General features: G+C 46.9%; 1 protein-coding gene across 5 annotated transcripts in view; it reads left to right on the top strand.

Moving 5' to 3' along the window:
- CHD7 (chromodomain helicase DNA binding protein 7) overlaps window positions 1-16,837 on the top strand; it is a 181,989-nt gene extending 165,152 nt beyond the window's left edge. The window contains exons 26-38 of one of the 5 annotated variants that reach the window (XM_021089338.1): window positions 843-972; window positions 1,366-1,438; window positions 1,597-1,654; window positions 2,356-2,584; window positions 2,816-3,024; window positions 3,115-3,762; window positions 4,783-4,940; window positions 7,043-7,270; window positions 7,776-8,219; window positions 11,728-11,949; window positions 12,998-13,138; window positions 13,473-13,577; window positions 14,806-16,837. In XM_021089338.1, coding sequence (XP_020944997.1) covers window positions 843-972; window positions 1,366-1,438; window positions 1,597-1,654; window positions 2,356-2,584; window positions 2,816-3,024; window positions 3,115-3,762; window positions 4,783-4,940; window positions 7,043-7,270; window positions 7,776-8,219; window positions 11,728-11,949; window positions 12,998-13,138; window positions 13,473-13,577; window positions 14,806-15,726 — 3,566 coding nt within the window. In that variant the 3' untranslated portion in view covers window positions 15,727-16,837. Of the gene's footprint in view, window positions 1-842; window positions 973-1,365; window positions 1,439-1,596; window positions 1,655-2,355; window positions 2,585-2,815; window positions 3,763-4,779; window positions 4,941-7,042; window positions 7,271-7,775; window positions 8,220-11,727; window positions 11,950-12,997; window positions 13,139-13,472; window positions 13,578-14,805 lie in introns of all 5 variants that reach the window. The other 4 variants (XM_021089337.1, XM_021089334.1, XM_021089336.1 and 1 more) reach the window with 4 other exon arrangements.

Here is a 17,267-nt window from a genome sequence, read left to right as displayed (position 1 = left end):
CATGATCTATACAGTGAACGATTCCTGATTATAATCCCAGGTCTCTGGAGGTCGCCGAGGTATTCTCAGCAGCCCAGCCTGACTAAAGGGGAGAATGATGGCTTATAAAACCTTTCATGATTACAGTTTGGCTTGCGGCTCTACAGCAGTTAGGAGCGGTGTGTTGTCGTACACATCCTAATTGAATTGTGCTGTTCTGCTTATGTACTGCAGCCGTGTTTTGTGAGCTCAGCCTAAAAATCATTTTCCCGCAGTGCACTGTTGGGATCTGCCATTTTCCATCTAGTCAACTTGGGCAGTCAAAAAGCAAATTGCAGTTTGAAAACCATAGAGGGAACAGTGTCATCTTCCTGACATGCATCATCCTAAACCTAATAAGACAGGTTCGCTGGCCTTCCGCAGACAGGGATTTCTCAGCTAGTGGTGCAAGTTCCTGCAGGACCGAAGCTGTTCACAAGGAGGGTGGGGTGGACCGTTGCAGAGGTCATCAAGGAACATTACGAAGCCTTTTAAATGCCAAGCAAAATGAGATCCTGGGGACAATAGGGTCAAACATCTTCCCAGGCCTCTCGCAGTTATTCAGAACCCGTTCTTCTGTTAGTATTCATGGTCATTCTGATGACATCCCTGTGATGGAACCTGCCCCCTCCCACCCCCAAATCTGCCCTGGGCTGAGCGTTCCAGAGAAAGGGCTACTGCAGCCCGGTTCCTTTAAATACAAAGTAAGTGATCACCTCGATGGTGAAACGAACGTGCTGTGTTGCGGCGGTGCTGTGATTCTGGCAGTGACGGGCCTTCCTTGTTTCCGTGTGTGTCCTCTGCGGGCCGGTGGGACGGCACAGGGTATGAGAAGTACAATTCCATGCGAGCTGACCCCGCGCTCTGCTTCCTGGAACGAGTTGGTATGCCCGATGCCAAGGCCATCGCTGCCGAGCAGAGAGGAACAGACATGCTAGCAGATGGCGGTGACGGGTAAGAAGGACATTTTAAAATTTTAATAAACTTTATGTCAGTGTCACATCTACTGGCAGGGTTCACTTCCTATGCCGCACCGTGCATTACATTGCATCTGATTTGGACTTAAGTGATGTTTACCAGTTTAGTCTGTTTATATATCATAATGACTATTTCAACACAATATATGATCTAGATAATCTGCAGCTTGTCTGTCTTTTCCAAGTGATGACAGTACCCCCACCCACCCACCCACCCTTCACGGCTGCACGTTTTAAATACCAATAGAGTCGCTTTTGATGTCAGACTCTGAATTTAAAGTAGCATCAGACAGGTTCTTACTCTTTCCCAGGCTCCCTTCAGTCTCTTGCTAATCAGTATGATTTCAACATTTTTAAAAATTTTATATAGGGGAGAATTTGATAGAGAAGATGAAGACCCAGAATACAAACCAACCAGAACGCCATTCAAGGATGAAATAGATGTAAGAACTTGAGTACATTGACTTTTACAGCCCCAGTAAAATATTATGTGCCCATATAAGACTTGTTAAACTTTATAGATGATGGCCTTTTCTTTAAAAGATAAAGCAAAATTAAACTGCAAATTAAAATAATTTCTCTTTCTTGCTTTGCTTTCGAGGAATTTGCAAATTCTCCTCCAGAAGATAAGGAAGAACCCATGGAAATACGTGCCCCAGGTAGGGCTCCCTGAAAGTGGGGGGCATGGGTGCTGACGAGTCAGGGACAGGCCCTGCCCCCCAGCGGGGCTGCTGCTGCAGCTTCACAACAGCCAGGTCTTATTTAGAGAGTGAGTTCATCTACACAGCCTCATCTCTTCTGTGAAGAATTTTAGTTCTTGCTTATTCTTGGTTTTTCATAACTTTGAATTTCTTTGATAACATAACTGTTTTGGGGATTAAGGTCATTTATATATTTGTGTTTTACAACAGCTGGTGAGAACTTTTAAGCATCTTTAGAAGTATAGTTTTTGTGAGCAAACCATTTGCTAAGTACCTGAAATAGTGCCAGTTTATAGAGACTACTGCCCTGTTTGCCTAACGTAAAGTCGTTAGCTGACAATTGTGTGATTATTTCTTATGTTCAAGGCAATTACATCAGAGGAGAGCACCTTTATCATATAGTTCATGGCCTAAAGTATGTTTCTTTTTGTGTACGATTGGTAAATGAACTTGGTGGTTCCCCCCCCAGTTGACAAAGAAATGGTTTATAAGTTGCATACTAATATTATTCCTTAGTATATTTTCAAAAGGAGGGCACTGCAGTGCCCTTCCCCACACTGTCATTGGAATGTTAACGAGTCACCTTGTTTTGATGGAAAACCCCGAGTTGCGGCACGGTTGCAGCTGCAAGTTTCAGGAACCTTTTCTCGCTCCCCCAGGCAAGCACGGCGAGAGCAGCGCTGAGTTCGGCCAGCTCTACTGGCCCAACACCTCCACCCTGACCACGCGCCTGCGCAGGCTCATTACTGCCTATCAGCGCAGCTATAAAAGGCAGCAAATGCGGCAGGAGGCTCTGATGAAGACCGACCGGCGGAGACGGCGGCCGCGGGAGGAAGTGCGGGCCCTGGAAGCGGAAAGGGAAGCTATCATATCCGAGAAACGGCAGAAGTGAGTTGCTGAGGGTTTACCCAGCTCCTGGTACCTTCCTCCCTCCTCTGCTCTTCACCACTTGTCCGCGGGAGGCAGGAATCACATCCGAGATAAGGAGCATCCGAGCAGCATCTCTCCACTTCCCCCCCCCCCCCCATAAGCAGTGTGAATTCAGTTTAGAGGAAAAGCAGCCCAAAGCGTTAAGCCTCTGCCCAGGTGCAGTTCCGGCTAACGTCTCCTTTCTGACAGGTGGACGAGACGGGAAGAAGCAGACTTTTACCGCGTGGTGTCCACTTTTGGGGTCATTTTTGACCCAGTGAAACAGCATTTTGACTGGAACCAATTCCGAGCCTTTGCCAGACTTGACAAAAAGTCCGACGAGAGTTTGGAGAAGTACTTCAGCTGCTTTGTAGCCATGTGCCGGCGGGTGTGCCGGATGCCCTCTAAGCCGGACCACGGTAGGTCCGCTCAGCGCCCACGGGCGAGCCGGGCGGACGTGTCCAGCGCGCCCGGTAGCGTGATGGTAAGACGACCGCCTCCCGTTGCAGAGCCGCCCGACCTGGCTTCCGCGATCGAGCCCATTACGGAAGAGCGCGCCTCCCGGACCCTGTACCGCATCGAGCTGCTGCGCAAGATCCGTGAGCAGGTGCTGCACCACCCACAGCTGGCTGAGCGCCTGAAGCTCTGCCAGCCCAGCCTGGATTTGCCCGAGTGGTGGGAGTGCGGGAGGCACGACCGGGACCTGCTCGTGGGCGCTGCCAAGCACGGGGTCAGCCGCACGGACTACCACATCCTCAACGACCCCGAGCTGTCCTTCCTGGATGCACACAAGACCTTCGCCCAGAACAGGGGGGCGGGCAGCACCTCGGCCCTGAACCCGCTGGCTGTTGGCTTCGGCCAGACCCCCGTGGCCACCCCCGCCGCCCCGGGTCAGGAGGAGAAGACAGCGGCCGAGGGCAAGGCCGAGGAGGCGGAGAGGCCTGAGGTGAAGGACGAGGAAGAGGAGGCCGAGGGCAGTGGCAAGGACAAGAAGAGGGACCGCGAGGCCGAGGCCGGTGCTGCCAGAAACGAGCCAAAAGGGGTGGAGGTCGGTGCGGACACGGGGCCCAAGTCTATTTCAGAAAAGGGTTCTGAGGAGGACGAAGAGGAAAAACTGGAGGATGATGACAAGTCGGAAGAATCCTCCCAGCCTGAAGGTAAGGCCTGGGCCCTGAGGCTGCTCCTGACACCACCCCGCCCCGGAAGGTGTTTTCATGTCTGGTGACCAGCGCTGGGTTTTGTTTCTTTTTTTTTTTGTCTTTTTGTGTTTTGTTGTTGTTGTTGTTGCTATTTCTTGGGCCGCTCCCGTGGCATATGGAGGTTCCCAGGCTAGGGGTTGAATCGGAGCTGTAGCCACCGGCCTACGCCAGAGCCACAGCAACGCGGGATCCGAGCCGCGTCTGCGACCTACACCACAGCTCACGGAAACGCCGGATCGTTAACCCACTGAGCAAGGGCAGGGACCGAACCCGCAACCTCATGGTTCCTAGTCAGATTCGTTAACCACTGCGCCACGACGGGAACTCCAGGGGTTTTGTTTCTAATGAGTGCACCTTTTTCTCCTGTGAAGGGATTGTGTCAGGTGTGCCTGCATGTCTGCTTTGCTCTGATACTGCCTGTAAACATCCTGTTGCAAACAACTTCTCAGAATTATTACACACACTAACAATTTTAAAACAAATGATGCCTAATTATTATTTTTCATTCATAAGTACAGGGTAGGAGGAGAGTCTGGGAAGAACCAGTTCTGTTCCCAGCTCCCAGATAGGTTGCTCTACCTGCCACCAAGGGAAAAGAAGGTGGCACATTTTACTTTCCTGCTGAAGCTGCAACTAGGGACCACCGCCAACACATTAGCCCCTTTTCCTGGTGGAGGAACAGAGGCTTCCGGCTCAGAGACTTGGCTGTCATTCAGCCTCCAGACTCTTGTGCAGGATGCCAGATGACTAGCGACGTAGCCTCCCTAAGCCTCTGCTTCCTCATCTGTAAAATGGGAATAATAACTCCAGCTGCCTCGCAAGCTTTTTAAACAACAAATGCATAAAAATGCCTAATACCATTCCAGCCATAGCAGGTACTCAACTAAACGGAGCTTCCTGGCATTGGAATATGAAATTGTATCTGTTCCACACTTCTTTTCAGTGGTGAGTGATGCACACTAACTCCTTTCTCAGCAGGAGCTGTCTCGAGAGGGAAGAATTTTGATGAAGAAAGCAATGCTTCCATGAGCACAGCCAGGGACGAGACCCGGGACGGTTTCTACATGGAGGACGGGGACCCGGCCGTGGCTCAGCTCCTGCACGAGAGGACATTTGCCTTCTCGTTTTGGCCAAAGGTCGGTGGGGTTTTATTTTGTTGACCCAAAACACTGAGGTGGAGGGAATCATTCTAGCTTGATTTGTTAAATTATTTTAAGGGAAACTTTGTCGCCGTATATGGAGATTGTAGATTTTTCTTATGTTTTTAAAAGAATGATCTGGAAAAACCTAAGGAAAAAAATCTGTAGAAATTTTTGTGATAGGAAGCAAAGCGAATAAGAAAAAAGTATGGATCTTTGGTTCCTTGTGGTTTTTTAGGTTACTTGTCTACTGTAGTCCATGGATTATTGTTTCCAAAGACTCACTCATTGGCAAAAAAAAAAAAAAAATTGCGATTAAGAAACACATACTACGAAATTGACAGTTCTAACCATTTTAAAGTGTGTGGTTCGCTAGTGTGAAGTATATTCTTATTGTTGTAAAACGAGATCTCCAGGACTTTTTTTATCTTGCAGGGCTGAAACTGTACCCACTAAACAGCTCCCCTCCCCCACTGCCCCTAGACAGCCACTGTTCTACTTTCTGTTTCTGTGAATTTGACTACTTTAGCTCAGATGCCTCATATAAGTGGAATCATACAGTATTTATTTTTTTGTGAATGGCTTATTTCACTTAGTATAATGTCCTCAAGGTCCATCCATGTGAAAGATTGTAACAGGATTTCCTTCCTTTTTAAGGCTGAATAATAATCCATTGTCTGTATATACCACCTTCTCTTTATCCATTCATCTATTGATGGGATGTTTGGGTTTCTTCCAGCCTTTGGCTTATTATGGTGCTCCTGCAAACATGAGTCTATTAATCTTTCCTTGAGACCCTGCTTTCAGCTCTTTTGGATACATACGCAGAAGTGGGATTGATGGATCATACATGTTAGCTCTATTTTTAACTTTGTGAGGGACCTCTGCACTGTTTTCCGTAGCAGTTGCACCATTTTGCAGTCCCAGCAACAGTGTGCATGGGAAAATGTGTGGACTCTTAACACTGTGGGGGGGTTCTTTTGTTTTTAATCTGCAGCAGAACTTTCAGGTTTAAGACAACTTCATGTATTCGGAAACCTGTAATCTTCTAATACCAGGGAGGGTGGGCTATTGGCCCATTGGCTTGGTTACATTGTGAGATGATTCAAATGTAATTATCTATAACCAAAAAAGCAAAATGGAAATTACTTTTTTTGGCCAACTAGCATAATTTTATAATCGATCTCTATGTAATTTGGGTCTGTTTTTCAGAGTGGGGAGATAATCATCCTGATCACTGTAACAGGGCTCTCTGATTTAAGATAAACAATATCAAAAAGGCTTCGGTCAACTCATCCCCAGGCTGGTCTTCCCTAGTGGTAGCTGTGAAAGAAGCAATGTGACATTTTTAACTAAAGGAGGTACTATCTAGACATATTTCCCCGTTTTGCTCATCTTCCTTACTGAGTTTAGAAGGGAGTTTTACAGATCATCCAAAAGGTCTTTTGCAGCCAGCACGTTTAACCTATGAAAACCGGGCTTAAGAGCTGTAATTAGAAATTGTTAACGTGCACGCTTCAATGAAACTTGAAGTGATAATAGGTGGGGAATGCGAATTGACACTCATTAGGTGCTCCTAGGTTGGTGCCCACTCGTAATGCGGAACTTTATTAATAGTGACGCTAATGATGTCCCGCTTCCTGGGACAGGCTGAGGTCCAGCCTGCAGACTGAAGCACCAGAGCGTCGAGAAGCTAAATGCAGGCTTCCATTGTCTCCTCCTGATGTTTCCCAACAATCTTTAGCCTGAACCATGGTTACTTGTAAAACTGAGGGATGTTTTAGTTATGTAATGTTCTCGAATATATGTGATTCAGTGTTCATAAGGGAAAAATAGGGAGTTTTCTGTGCTGCGGCCACCTCCGGACCTGACGCCAGAGTAAAGCAGTTCTGGTGGGTTTTGTTTATTTCCTTGCTTGCTGGCTTTTTGTTTACTTTTCCTTTTTGCCTGCTGCTGCTGCTGCCACCGCCGCTACCACCACCGCCACCAAGTGACTTTTTAAACCTTTTCTGCTCTTCAGCATTTTGGTGGGTAGATTTAGCTCCTCCTTTTCACCAGGTCTTCGTTACAGTTTCGTGTGCCTTTTCTTCTCCCTCCAGGACCGAGTAATGATAAACCGATTAGACAACATCTGTGAAGCAGTGTTGAAAGGCAAATGGCCGGTAAATAGGCGCCAGATGTTTGATTTCCAGGGCCTCCTCCCAGGCTACGCGCCCCCCACCGCCGACAGTCCCCTGCAGAAGAGGAGCCTGGCCGAGCTCTCCATGGTTGGCCAGGCGAGCATCAGCGGGAGCGAGGACCTCACTGCCTCCCCTCAGATGTCCAAGGTCAGTCAGAGCGGGTGGCAAGTGCAGCTTAAAGATGAGCTCTCCTAACTCGGTTTGGAAGCTCGAGGTCCCTGGTCCTACCTAAATGTAAGAGAGGCCCCTGTTCCCTCAGCCCCGCTTAGCAGCCACTGACACATACTTCCTTAAGCTTCTTGTTCCCAGTTTCCGAAAGCCAGCTCCTTTCATCTACAGCAGGTGTGGTTTGGGCTCACTCTTTTGTTTTGTTTTGTTTTGTTTTTTTGTCTTTTTAGGGCCGCACTGGTGGCCTGTGGAGGTTCCCAGCCTGGGGGTCAAATCTGAGCTGCAGCTGCCGACCTGCGCCACAGCCACAGCAATGCTGCATCTGAGCCGCATCCGTGACCTACGCTGCAGCTTGTGGCAACGCCAGATCCTTAACCAAGGCCAGGGATCGAGCCCACATCCTCATGGATACTAATCAGGTTCGTTTCCACTGAACCACAATGGGAACTCCGGGGCTCACTCTTTTTTTGTGATTTTTCAACAGGAAGACGCCCTCAACCTCTCTGTCCCTCGCCAGCGGAGGAGGAGGAGGCGAAAGATCGAAATCGAGGCCGAAAGAGCTGCCAAGAGGCGAAACCTCATGGAGATGGTCGCCCAGCTGCGGGAGTCTCAGGTGGTCTCGGAAAATGGACAGGAGAAAGTTGTAGATTTATCCAAGGCCTCGAGAGAGGCGACAAGCTCTACCTCAAATTTTTCATCTCTTGCTTCAAAGTTTATCTTGCCTAATGTCTCAACACCGGTGTCCGATGCCTTTAAGACTCAAATGGAGCTGCTCCAAGCAGGCCTGTCCCGCACGCCCTCCAGGCACCTGCTCAACGGCTCCCTGGTGGACAGCGAGCCTCCTGTGAAGAGGAGACGGGGAAGGAGGAAAAACGTGGAGGGCCTCGATCTGCTGTTCATGAGCCACAGACGGACGGCACTGAGTGCAGTAAGTCAGGAGCTTCCCCCTCCCCCCGCCCCATGTGTGCCCGTCCCGACGGCCACTGCCCACGAGGGGCACATGTCACCCATGCTAAAAAAGTAGAATCACAATGAACAGTCGTAGTTCTGAGCTGGCAGGCTGTGCTGAGCGTTGATACAGAGCCCTCGGCCTGAACCAGGTGTGGCTTGAGGACTTACTCTTCCCAAGATCCTGATATACCGATGACCCTTGGAAGACTAGCCCCAAATAGAAGCGTGTTCTTCTGAGCCTATAATCATCTTCTCTGAGCCCTCGAGGTGGAAAAAGCATCACTTAAGAGTACCGATATGTTCTGGGCCCGACAACTATTAGAGCAGTGTACGTGTTCAGTTTCAGGCTTAAGATTTGTGTTTGTATACAAAGCTCTTGGTTGCGACTTCTCCTGCCTCCATAACTGCTATTTTAAAAAGCTCAACTGCATAGAGATCTGTGCTAGTTTAGGTTTGCATGAAATGTATGCCGATGGATTGTGATTTTTCTTCTTCAGTTCAAAAGAAATGAATGGAGTGTACTCAGAATAACTCTCTTCCCTACTCCACCCCACCACTCACCTAAAAACGGGCTAGCCAACTAATGATGAGGATTTTACCCCAAAGAACCCAGTTATGCGCAGTCCCTTTTTAGAGCGTTGAAATTGATACAGGGTATCTTAAGCCCCATGGATTTGAAACCCAGGTCAGCACAGGGATGCTGGAGCTGGTGCCCGAGGAGCTGGGATATGGGCAGCAGGCCCATACCCTGGGCAGTGGGACACAGTTTGAGAAACACTGAGGGGAGACGTCGATTTCAGTATGTTCCTTAGTCCATCCCTATTGTTATTGGCCCGATTTTTAGTTCTCGAATTTAGAGAAAACTTAATAACTTAAAAGAGTAGGGAAGACATGGTGAAGTTAGAGTCTGGAAATGACCAAATAGCCTGCACTGAAACTTGCTCCCTGGGGGGTCTGATTAAAACAGAAGCATCCAGGAGTTCCCATCGTGGCTCGGTGGTTAACGAATCCGACTAGGAACCATGAGGTTGCGGGTTCGATCTCTGGCCTCTCTCAGTGGGTTGAGGATCCGGCATTGCCGTGAGCTGTGGTGTAGGTCGCAAATGGGGCTCGGATCTGGCATTGCTGTGGCTCTAGCGTAGGCTGGCAGCAACAGCTCTGATTTGACCCCTAGCCTGGCAATCTCCATATGCCGTGGGTAGGGCCATAGAAAAAAAGACACACACACACACACACACAGACACACACACAAAAGAAGCCTCCAAATGGTTAAAAGATAATCTTCAAAACTCATTTCCAATGTACCAGTCATTATAGTGGTCATTTTTGTTGATCATATGGCTCCTTTTAGAATCTTGTAAAAAAATACACCTCATGATGGATCAGCTGTGACTGGTTGTTCCATAAGTTAAAATACCATTTCTATGTCTGTCATCCCCAAAGTGGTATTGCCAGCAATTAGCCTTCCTGCTGGGAACCACCCCTAATGCCGAAAATCCTTTCTCCATACACGTCAGCAAATCAAGGATTTTCTGCAGCTCATGAGGCTTCATTCCCTGTCATTTTTCATTGTGAATCTTATGATTGTCTGTGGACCCTGTGTCAGGAATTTACAGTCAGTAAGCGCAAGTACTATTTCCTATTGTAATTAGACACCCCATGCTCAACTTAAGCCAATTTTATTCCTACGTGTATCTTAAGCCGTTCCTGAGAATTTATTGTTTTATTTCCTAAATTCGTATTTAGCAACCTGGCTCAAAACTCATAGGGGATGTTAGAGAATGTATTTTTATTTTTTAATTTTTAAAAATTTTAATTATTTTTTTACTCTTAACTGTTGGAATTTGGGGATTCCTCATTTGGCATTACAGAGGGTTATGTGTTCATAAAATACAAGAAGAATGCTAATTGATCTGTAAATGGGCTGAGTAGTGGAGAGGTATATAGGTCAGCAGGGTGACTTTTACGCAACAGGACAGAGCCTGAAATCTTGCAGTACTCAAATTGGAGACCACGATGCCACCATGAAAAGCAAGGGTGCAGTCTCCTGCATCTGGCGGCGTTGTGGGAGCCGGCCCACCCTGTGCTGGGCACTGGGATGTGGGGAAGAAAGGCCTGACAGGCGCTCGCACCAGTGAACTCAGTGTTTCAGACGGGTGGCCAATAAATAGCGTGTCACTGTTGTGAGGCACGCCTGGGGTGCTTCGTGAGCCCAAAGGAAAAACGGGAATGTGGGGAGGAGGATGTTGGGAGGGACAGACGGGGAGCGTCCCTAGAGACAGTCATACCTCTTATACCTCTGTGAAAGGTTGAAAGTTTTGTGGGAGTGAGTCATTTGGAAAGAGGCAGCGGGGAGAGCATGTGCCAAGGGCCTGAGGCCAGAGAGAGCCCGTCGTGTCTGGTGAACTGCAAGTTACTGGCCAGGAAATGTGGTGAGGAGGCAGCTTCAGGAGAGGTGAGCTTGGTGACAAGGTAGGATGCATGTCACAGAGGGCCTGGACTGCCCTGCTAAAGGACTTGGCTTTTATCCTGAAGGTGATGGGGATTCAAAGACGGGTGGGCTAGAATCAGGGAGGCCATTTAGGAGTGAAAAAGGTGCAACCTGAACCAAAGTGGGAGCAGTAGGAATGGGCAGATGGGCCACCTTAAAGACGTCTGCAGGTCGAAATAACAGTTTGAACAGTGGCTGGATGATGGTGGAGTCATGACCTCGGTTAGACTTGATCTTTCCAAGGCTGCCACACACACCTAACGGGAAATACTGTACTACCAATGGAATTGTACTGATCATGGAGTGACGAAAAGCTCCGTATAAACCGGCTTTTGGAACGTCCCTCTAATTATAATTTCTTTAGCAATGCTCCCCAGGATCCCCAAAAGAAACCGAGAGGCTACCTTTCATGCATATCAAGCCCAGACTCCACTCTGTGTGTTTCTTCCTAGTGCCTTACTTAAGCTCTCAAATACGAAGCAATTGATGGGCAGTGAATTTGCCACCTTGTTACTAATTCTACAACATGATGCATGGTATCAGGTCCATCTTCTAGTTTAAGAGCTGTTCCAAAACTGATATTATTTCCGGTAGTTTCTTCCCCTTTCAGATTGGAGATCCATGATGCTAGGTCAGCATATTCTTGGGATAGGATGTTATCAGGATTTCTCTCTCTCTCTCTCTTTTTTTTTTTTTTTTTGTCTTTTTTGCCATTTCTTGGGCTGCTCCCTCGGCATATGAATGTTCCCAGGCTAGGGGTCGAATCAGAGCTGTAGCCGCCAGCCTACCCCAGAGCCACAGCAATGCGGGATCCGAACTGCATCTGCAACCTACACCACAGCTCTCGGCAACGCCAGATCCTTAACCCACTGAGCAAGGCCAGAGATCGAACCCGCAACCTCATGATTCCAAGTTGGATTCGCTAACCACTGAGCCACGATGGGAACTCCAAGAATTTCTCTCTTCACGTGATGATTCTGTCAACTTTCCGCAGGAGGATGCTGAGGTGACCAAAGCTTTTGAAGAAGATATAGAGACCCCGCCTACAAGAAACATTCCTTCTCCTGGACAGCTGGACCCAGACACGCGGATCCCTGTTATAAATCTTGAAGATGGGACTAGGCTGGTGGGGGAAGATGCTCCTAAAAATAAGGATCTAGTTGAATGGCTGAAGCTGCATCCCACTTACACTGTTGATATGCCAAGTTATGTACCAGTGAGTATTAAAGAGTTGAGACTTGGGGGGACTCTTTCTAGGTTAGTCCATTTCCTTCTGTACGATGAAGGAATCTCGGGTCCCTCCCTCTGCCTTTTCTTTGACTGTCTCGTTACCACAGATGTTTCCTGGTTTTTGTGGTTGTACCTTCTGCATTAGAGAAATCAGCTTCAGATCTGTCCGATGTGAAAGGCAGCCTGATAGTTATTTGAAGACACCTAGTATGCATTTCCTTGCTTTTCCCTTCTCCTACCAAATAGACGCAACTCCATTTCTTCACATGGCATCATTTCCAGGGGGTCTCGGTATTGGGAAAACACTCCCGAACATGCTGTAATTGGTCCCCGGACCAGGTCTGCCCAGCATAGAATATTATGAAGCTGTTATTGCCAAGATTTGAGCAGCAGCCCAAGTTTTTTTTTTATTGGTTTCTTTGTTAAGCAGCTAACACTTTTGCTGTGTTTTAGACGGTAGCACGATCTTCAGACGATTTGTCGCTTAAACTGTTTGCTAGCTAGCAGTGCAGATTTTTTACATCCTATACTTATGTGGTTGAATTTTAAAAAACTTAAATGGAGGGGTTTACATGTTATTTTGTTGAGTTTCTGCCACTTGGAATTTGCCTTCCTGCAAAGGCTTTTATCTCTTGGGTTGGGTCTCGTCATGTATAGTCTCATGTCAGAGATGTGAGATCATCTGTGTATCCATTCAAGTCACTGAGTAGAGATTAGCAAAGGTTCTGGAGAAAGTTTCCTTTTTAAAAACCGTGACTTAGTTAAACATTTGAAGAAAAGACTTTAAGCAGGATTATTGAGAGACAAAAGGAAAAGCACACCCTCAGCCTCCATGTTTGTTTCTTAAGTATGCATTTCCTTGCTTGGAAAAAAACCATAGTTTGTCCTTTCAAACAAAAGTATGGTTTCTAATAATGATTCTTGAAACTTCCATAATAATTGAAAATGGCTGGACCACTCTGTTCGTCATTTATATAGGAAAGACTAAGTACTACCTACAATTTTACTAAATATGTTTTGTTTTTGTTTTGCAGAAGAATGCAGATGTGCTGTTTTCCTCATTTCAGAAACCGAAACAAAAACGACACAGATGTCGAAACCCTAATAAATTGGATATAAACACTTTGACGGGAGAAGAAAGGGTGCCTGTGGTCAATAAACGAAATGGGAAGAAGGTAAACATTGGGAGAGAATTGAGGTCTATGAGATTTCTTCTCCCAGAAAGAAGGATTTTAGGAGTTCCCTGGTAGCTCAGTGGGTTAAGGATTTGGCATTGTCACTGCTGTGGCTTGGATTTGATCCCTGGCCTGGGAACTTCCACGTGCCCTGGGTGCGGCCAAAAAAAAAAAAGAAGAAAAAGAAAGGATTTTCTTCTGACATCTTTTATAAGGGAAATGAATCATGTTTCTTCCAGAATATACGTGTATGATATGTGTGTATATATACAGATGGGGAGAGGGAGGGAGAAGTTGTCTGTTTCTTAACCATTTTCCAAACGCCTCTCCCCAGATGGGTGGAGCTATGGCGCCTCCGATGAAGGATCTACCCCGGTGGCTGGAAGAAAACCCCGAGTTTGCGGTTGCCCCAGATTGGACTGATATAGTCAAGCAGTCTGTAAGTACAGACTCTGCCTTTTTGTCCAGAAAGGAGAACCACTGTTTTCCTGATTTTTTCTTTACTTTCTGTTGACCATAAATTATTCATTTATAACTTATTCTTGACTTAAAAGAATTACCATAATACATCATTTTCATACCTCATTAATATATCATCTTTCCTTGTATCAATATGTCATTAATCCAAAGTGGATTGATTGGACAGCTCTGATTTAAAAGGGCCTAGAGAAATATGCATACTCTAGGGAGGAGGGGTCCAGGTAAGCCTGGTTCACAGCACATCTGTAGAATGGGATTTATGGTGATCGAGATCCTTAAGATTAACTGTGACTTCTGATAATTAAAATAAATAAAAAATACAACAGTTCTGCCTAAAACTTATTTCAGCGCTTTTAAAAATTAATCAGTTAATAATAAAGTCTTGATTATTTTTTTTTTTTTATCATTTAAATTATACAGTAAAAGTGCTTATTTTTCTTTTGGTGTATGGGCCTGTCTTTACAGTAGTTTCTGCATTCAGACAGTTCCGTCACCCCTAAGTCCCCTTGTTTTATTCTCTCTCCCCACCCCTAGCCCAGGGCAACTGCTTGCTGATGCGTTCTGCAGCCCTAGAGTTTTATCTTTTTGAGGCATAAATTATGTAACCTTTCTGACCCGGCTTCCTTCACTCATCATACTGAGAGTCATCCAAGTGGTTGCCGGGGTCAGAAGTTTCACTGCGGCTCAGCCTTGCAGTGCGTGGAGGTACCCTGGCTGCATTTATCCATCATTTACGGAAGAACACCTGAGCTGTTTCCAGATTTTGATATTTATGAGTAGAACTGCTTTAAACCTTCGTGTACAGGTTTTAGTGTAAACACGAGTTTTTGTTTCTCCAGGGTAGCTACTACAATATAATTGTAATTAATTTGTCCATATTTTTCAACTTCCTTCTGCTGTTTTGTGAGTTAGCTGTAGTTGCAGATAACTTGACGTTTGTCTCACCCATAGCCTTGAACTTTTTTCCTGGCAATTTAGCATACTTCGGTGAGCTACTATATAGTGCTGAAAAATAGAATTTTTGCTCTCATAAGTTTAATCCTTGAGCTTTTAGACCAGAAATACTTGCTCATGTGTTTGCATTCGGAATGAAAATTCAGTGTTCAGGTCCCAGCAGAGGCTCACTTGGAGAGGAGGCCTTCCTGAGCAACTCTGACAGCCCCTGTGTGCCTCTCCCTTCCCTTCAGGGTTTTGTTCCTGAGTCAATGTTTGACCGGCTTCTCACTGGACCCGTGGTGAGGGGAGAGGGAGCCAGCAGGAGAGGACGGAGGCCCAAGAGCGAAATCGCCAGGGCAGCCGCCGCTGCCGCGGCCGTGGCTTCCACGTCGGGGATCAACCCTCTGCTGGTGAACAGCCTGTTCGCTGGAATGGACCTGACGAGCCTGCAGAACCTCCAGAATCTCCAGTCTCTCCAGCTGGCGGGTCTCATGGGCTTCCCGCCGGGCCTGGCCACCGCGGCCGCCGCCGCCGGAGGTGACACCAAGAACCCGGCGGCCGTGCTGCCCCTGATGCTGCCCGGCGTGGCCGGCCTACCCAGTGTCTTCGGCCTGGGCGGGCTTCTCAACACCCCGCTGTCGGCCGCCGCCGGCACCTCAGCCCCCGCGGCCGGCCCGGGAGAGGCGGACGACGGCACTTCGAAGGCGGACGAGAAGGGCGCCGAGCACGAGGACGAGAACAAGGACTCCGAGAAAAGCACAGACGCCGCCCCGGCTCCCGACTCTGCCAATGGCTCCGTGGGTGCTGCTCCGGGCCCGGCCGGCCTGCCCTCCAGCCCGCTCGCCTTCAACCCCTTCCTCCTGTCCACCATGGCCCCGGGCCTCTTCTACCCATCCATGTTTCTACCTCCAGGACTGGGGGGATTGACACTGCCCGGCTTCCCCGCACTGGCAGGACTTCAGAATGCCGTGGGCTCCGGCGAAGAAAAGGCTCCCGACAAGGCCGAGGGGGGTGCCTTCCAGGAAGAAGAGAACGCGGAAGGCAGCGATGCGGAGGAGAGCCTGGACAAGACCGCCGAGTCCTCGGTCCTGGAAGACGAAATGGCACAGGGGGAGGAGCTAGACTCACTCGACGGGGGGGACGAAATAGAAAACAATGAAAATGACGAATAACCAGTACCAGTTCCAGTTAAAGTGTTTAAAACTTTTGACAAGTGGTAGTCCTACTGTTTACACTCACAGTTAATGTTCATACCTAGTTTTATAAGCTGTTCTGTAACATAGTGTAGCAAAAAAAGAAAAAAAGAAAAAAAAAGTCCAAGTCATGTTATACAGGTGTGTCAAAAGGTATCTTGGTCATTAAGTATTGTGCAGTGCATTATTTATTATCCCTAGGAGAGATGAAATTTGAGAGGTGAACATGTCTTTTTAAGGAAACTTCCATAATGCTCTGCTTTTTCACCCCCCCCTTCTTTTCTTTTCTTTTTCTTTTGGTACCATTGGTATTATAATAAAGAGCAATTTGTAACAGAGTGGCACTAATGGAAGGAAGTGCTGCTCAAAGGAAGTATGAAGTTATATATTTAATTTTTTAATTTTAATTTTTTTTTTTTTTTTTTTTTTTTTTGCTGTGAAGGTCAAGATGAAATTTACCGTACATATCATACTTGCTCGTTTGTTTCCCTTTTTTTGACTGTACGGGGGTTCCCACACTCGCACATACACACACATCCATACACTCTGACAATCTCCACGTTAGTGTGAACGTCTCTGTCCTGAGGCGCAGCAATAATAAGGCAGCTGTTGAATGTGAAGGGTCCCTTTGGAAATTAACCTACTGGGAGGGTTCTTGCCAGACAGAACTACAGTTCCATTGTCTCGTGGTCTTGTAATGCACTGGTATAAACAAAATAAATAGATGAATAAATAAAGAGTGAGAGAAGAGAGAATCAGGTACCTTTTTTAAATTAAAGGACTTTGTTACTTTAGCCACAAAGCTAAAACAGCATTACCTCAGCTCTAAACTAGCCTTGAAGTTTACAGACATGACTTTGTAAATGTATTGTTTTTCTTTGTTGTGATGTCCTTTTATTTTTTTTTTCTTTGAAAACTGCTATCATGTAAGATAAAATGTAAATTGCTGCCAACTGTAGTAATGATGCTTTTAATAAAAGTGACCCATGATATGCAGAGATGTAATTATAGAATGTAGTATAGAAGGGGAACTGGTGTTCACTCTATTTTTTGTATTCGCAATAGATGCAAATACAGCATTCTGGCCTTCGTACAGTTTCTTGCTATATCCTCCTATACCAGATTAGCTGTTGGTAATATGCTAAACTGACTTGTCTTCAGACTGGACCGGAAGAAAACCCTTAATTTGCCTTTACCTAACACTGCTCCAGAGAGCTCAACCGAACCATGAGCGGAAACCTCCTATTTCTCCCCCCAAAGGGCATGTGAGACCAAGACTACTTGAAAACATGTGCAGTGCCTGATAATGTGGTACACCGAGCAACAAAAGGGCACATAGAAAAATGAGGCTTTAATAGGCACACTATCTAGGTCATTTATCCTTGGTTAATGGGGAGAAAGACACAATGCCGTGGTGTCAGATAAGGGACACAAAGGCACTCCGGTGTCCTGCGGACCCGGGCTCCGCGCCAGGACCATGGAGACCCGCGGGGACTACAAACGGACCTGCTTAAGCGAGC

The sequence above is a fragment of the Sus scrofa genome, chromosome 4, assembly GCF_000003025.6.
Source record: "Sus scrofa isolate TJ Tabasco breed Duroc chromosome 4, Sscrofa11.1, whole genome shotgun sequence".
Classification (NCBI taxonomy): domain Eukaryota; kingdom Metazoa; phylum Chordata; class Mammalia; order Artiodactyla; family Suidae; genus Sus; species Sus scrofa.
The sequence above is the reverse complement of the archived record's forward strand: the minus strand, read 5'-3'. Positions and strand labels throughout refer to the sequence as shown.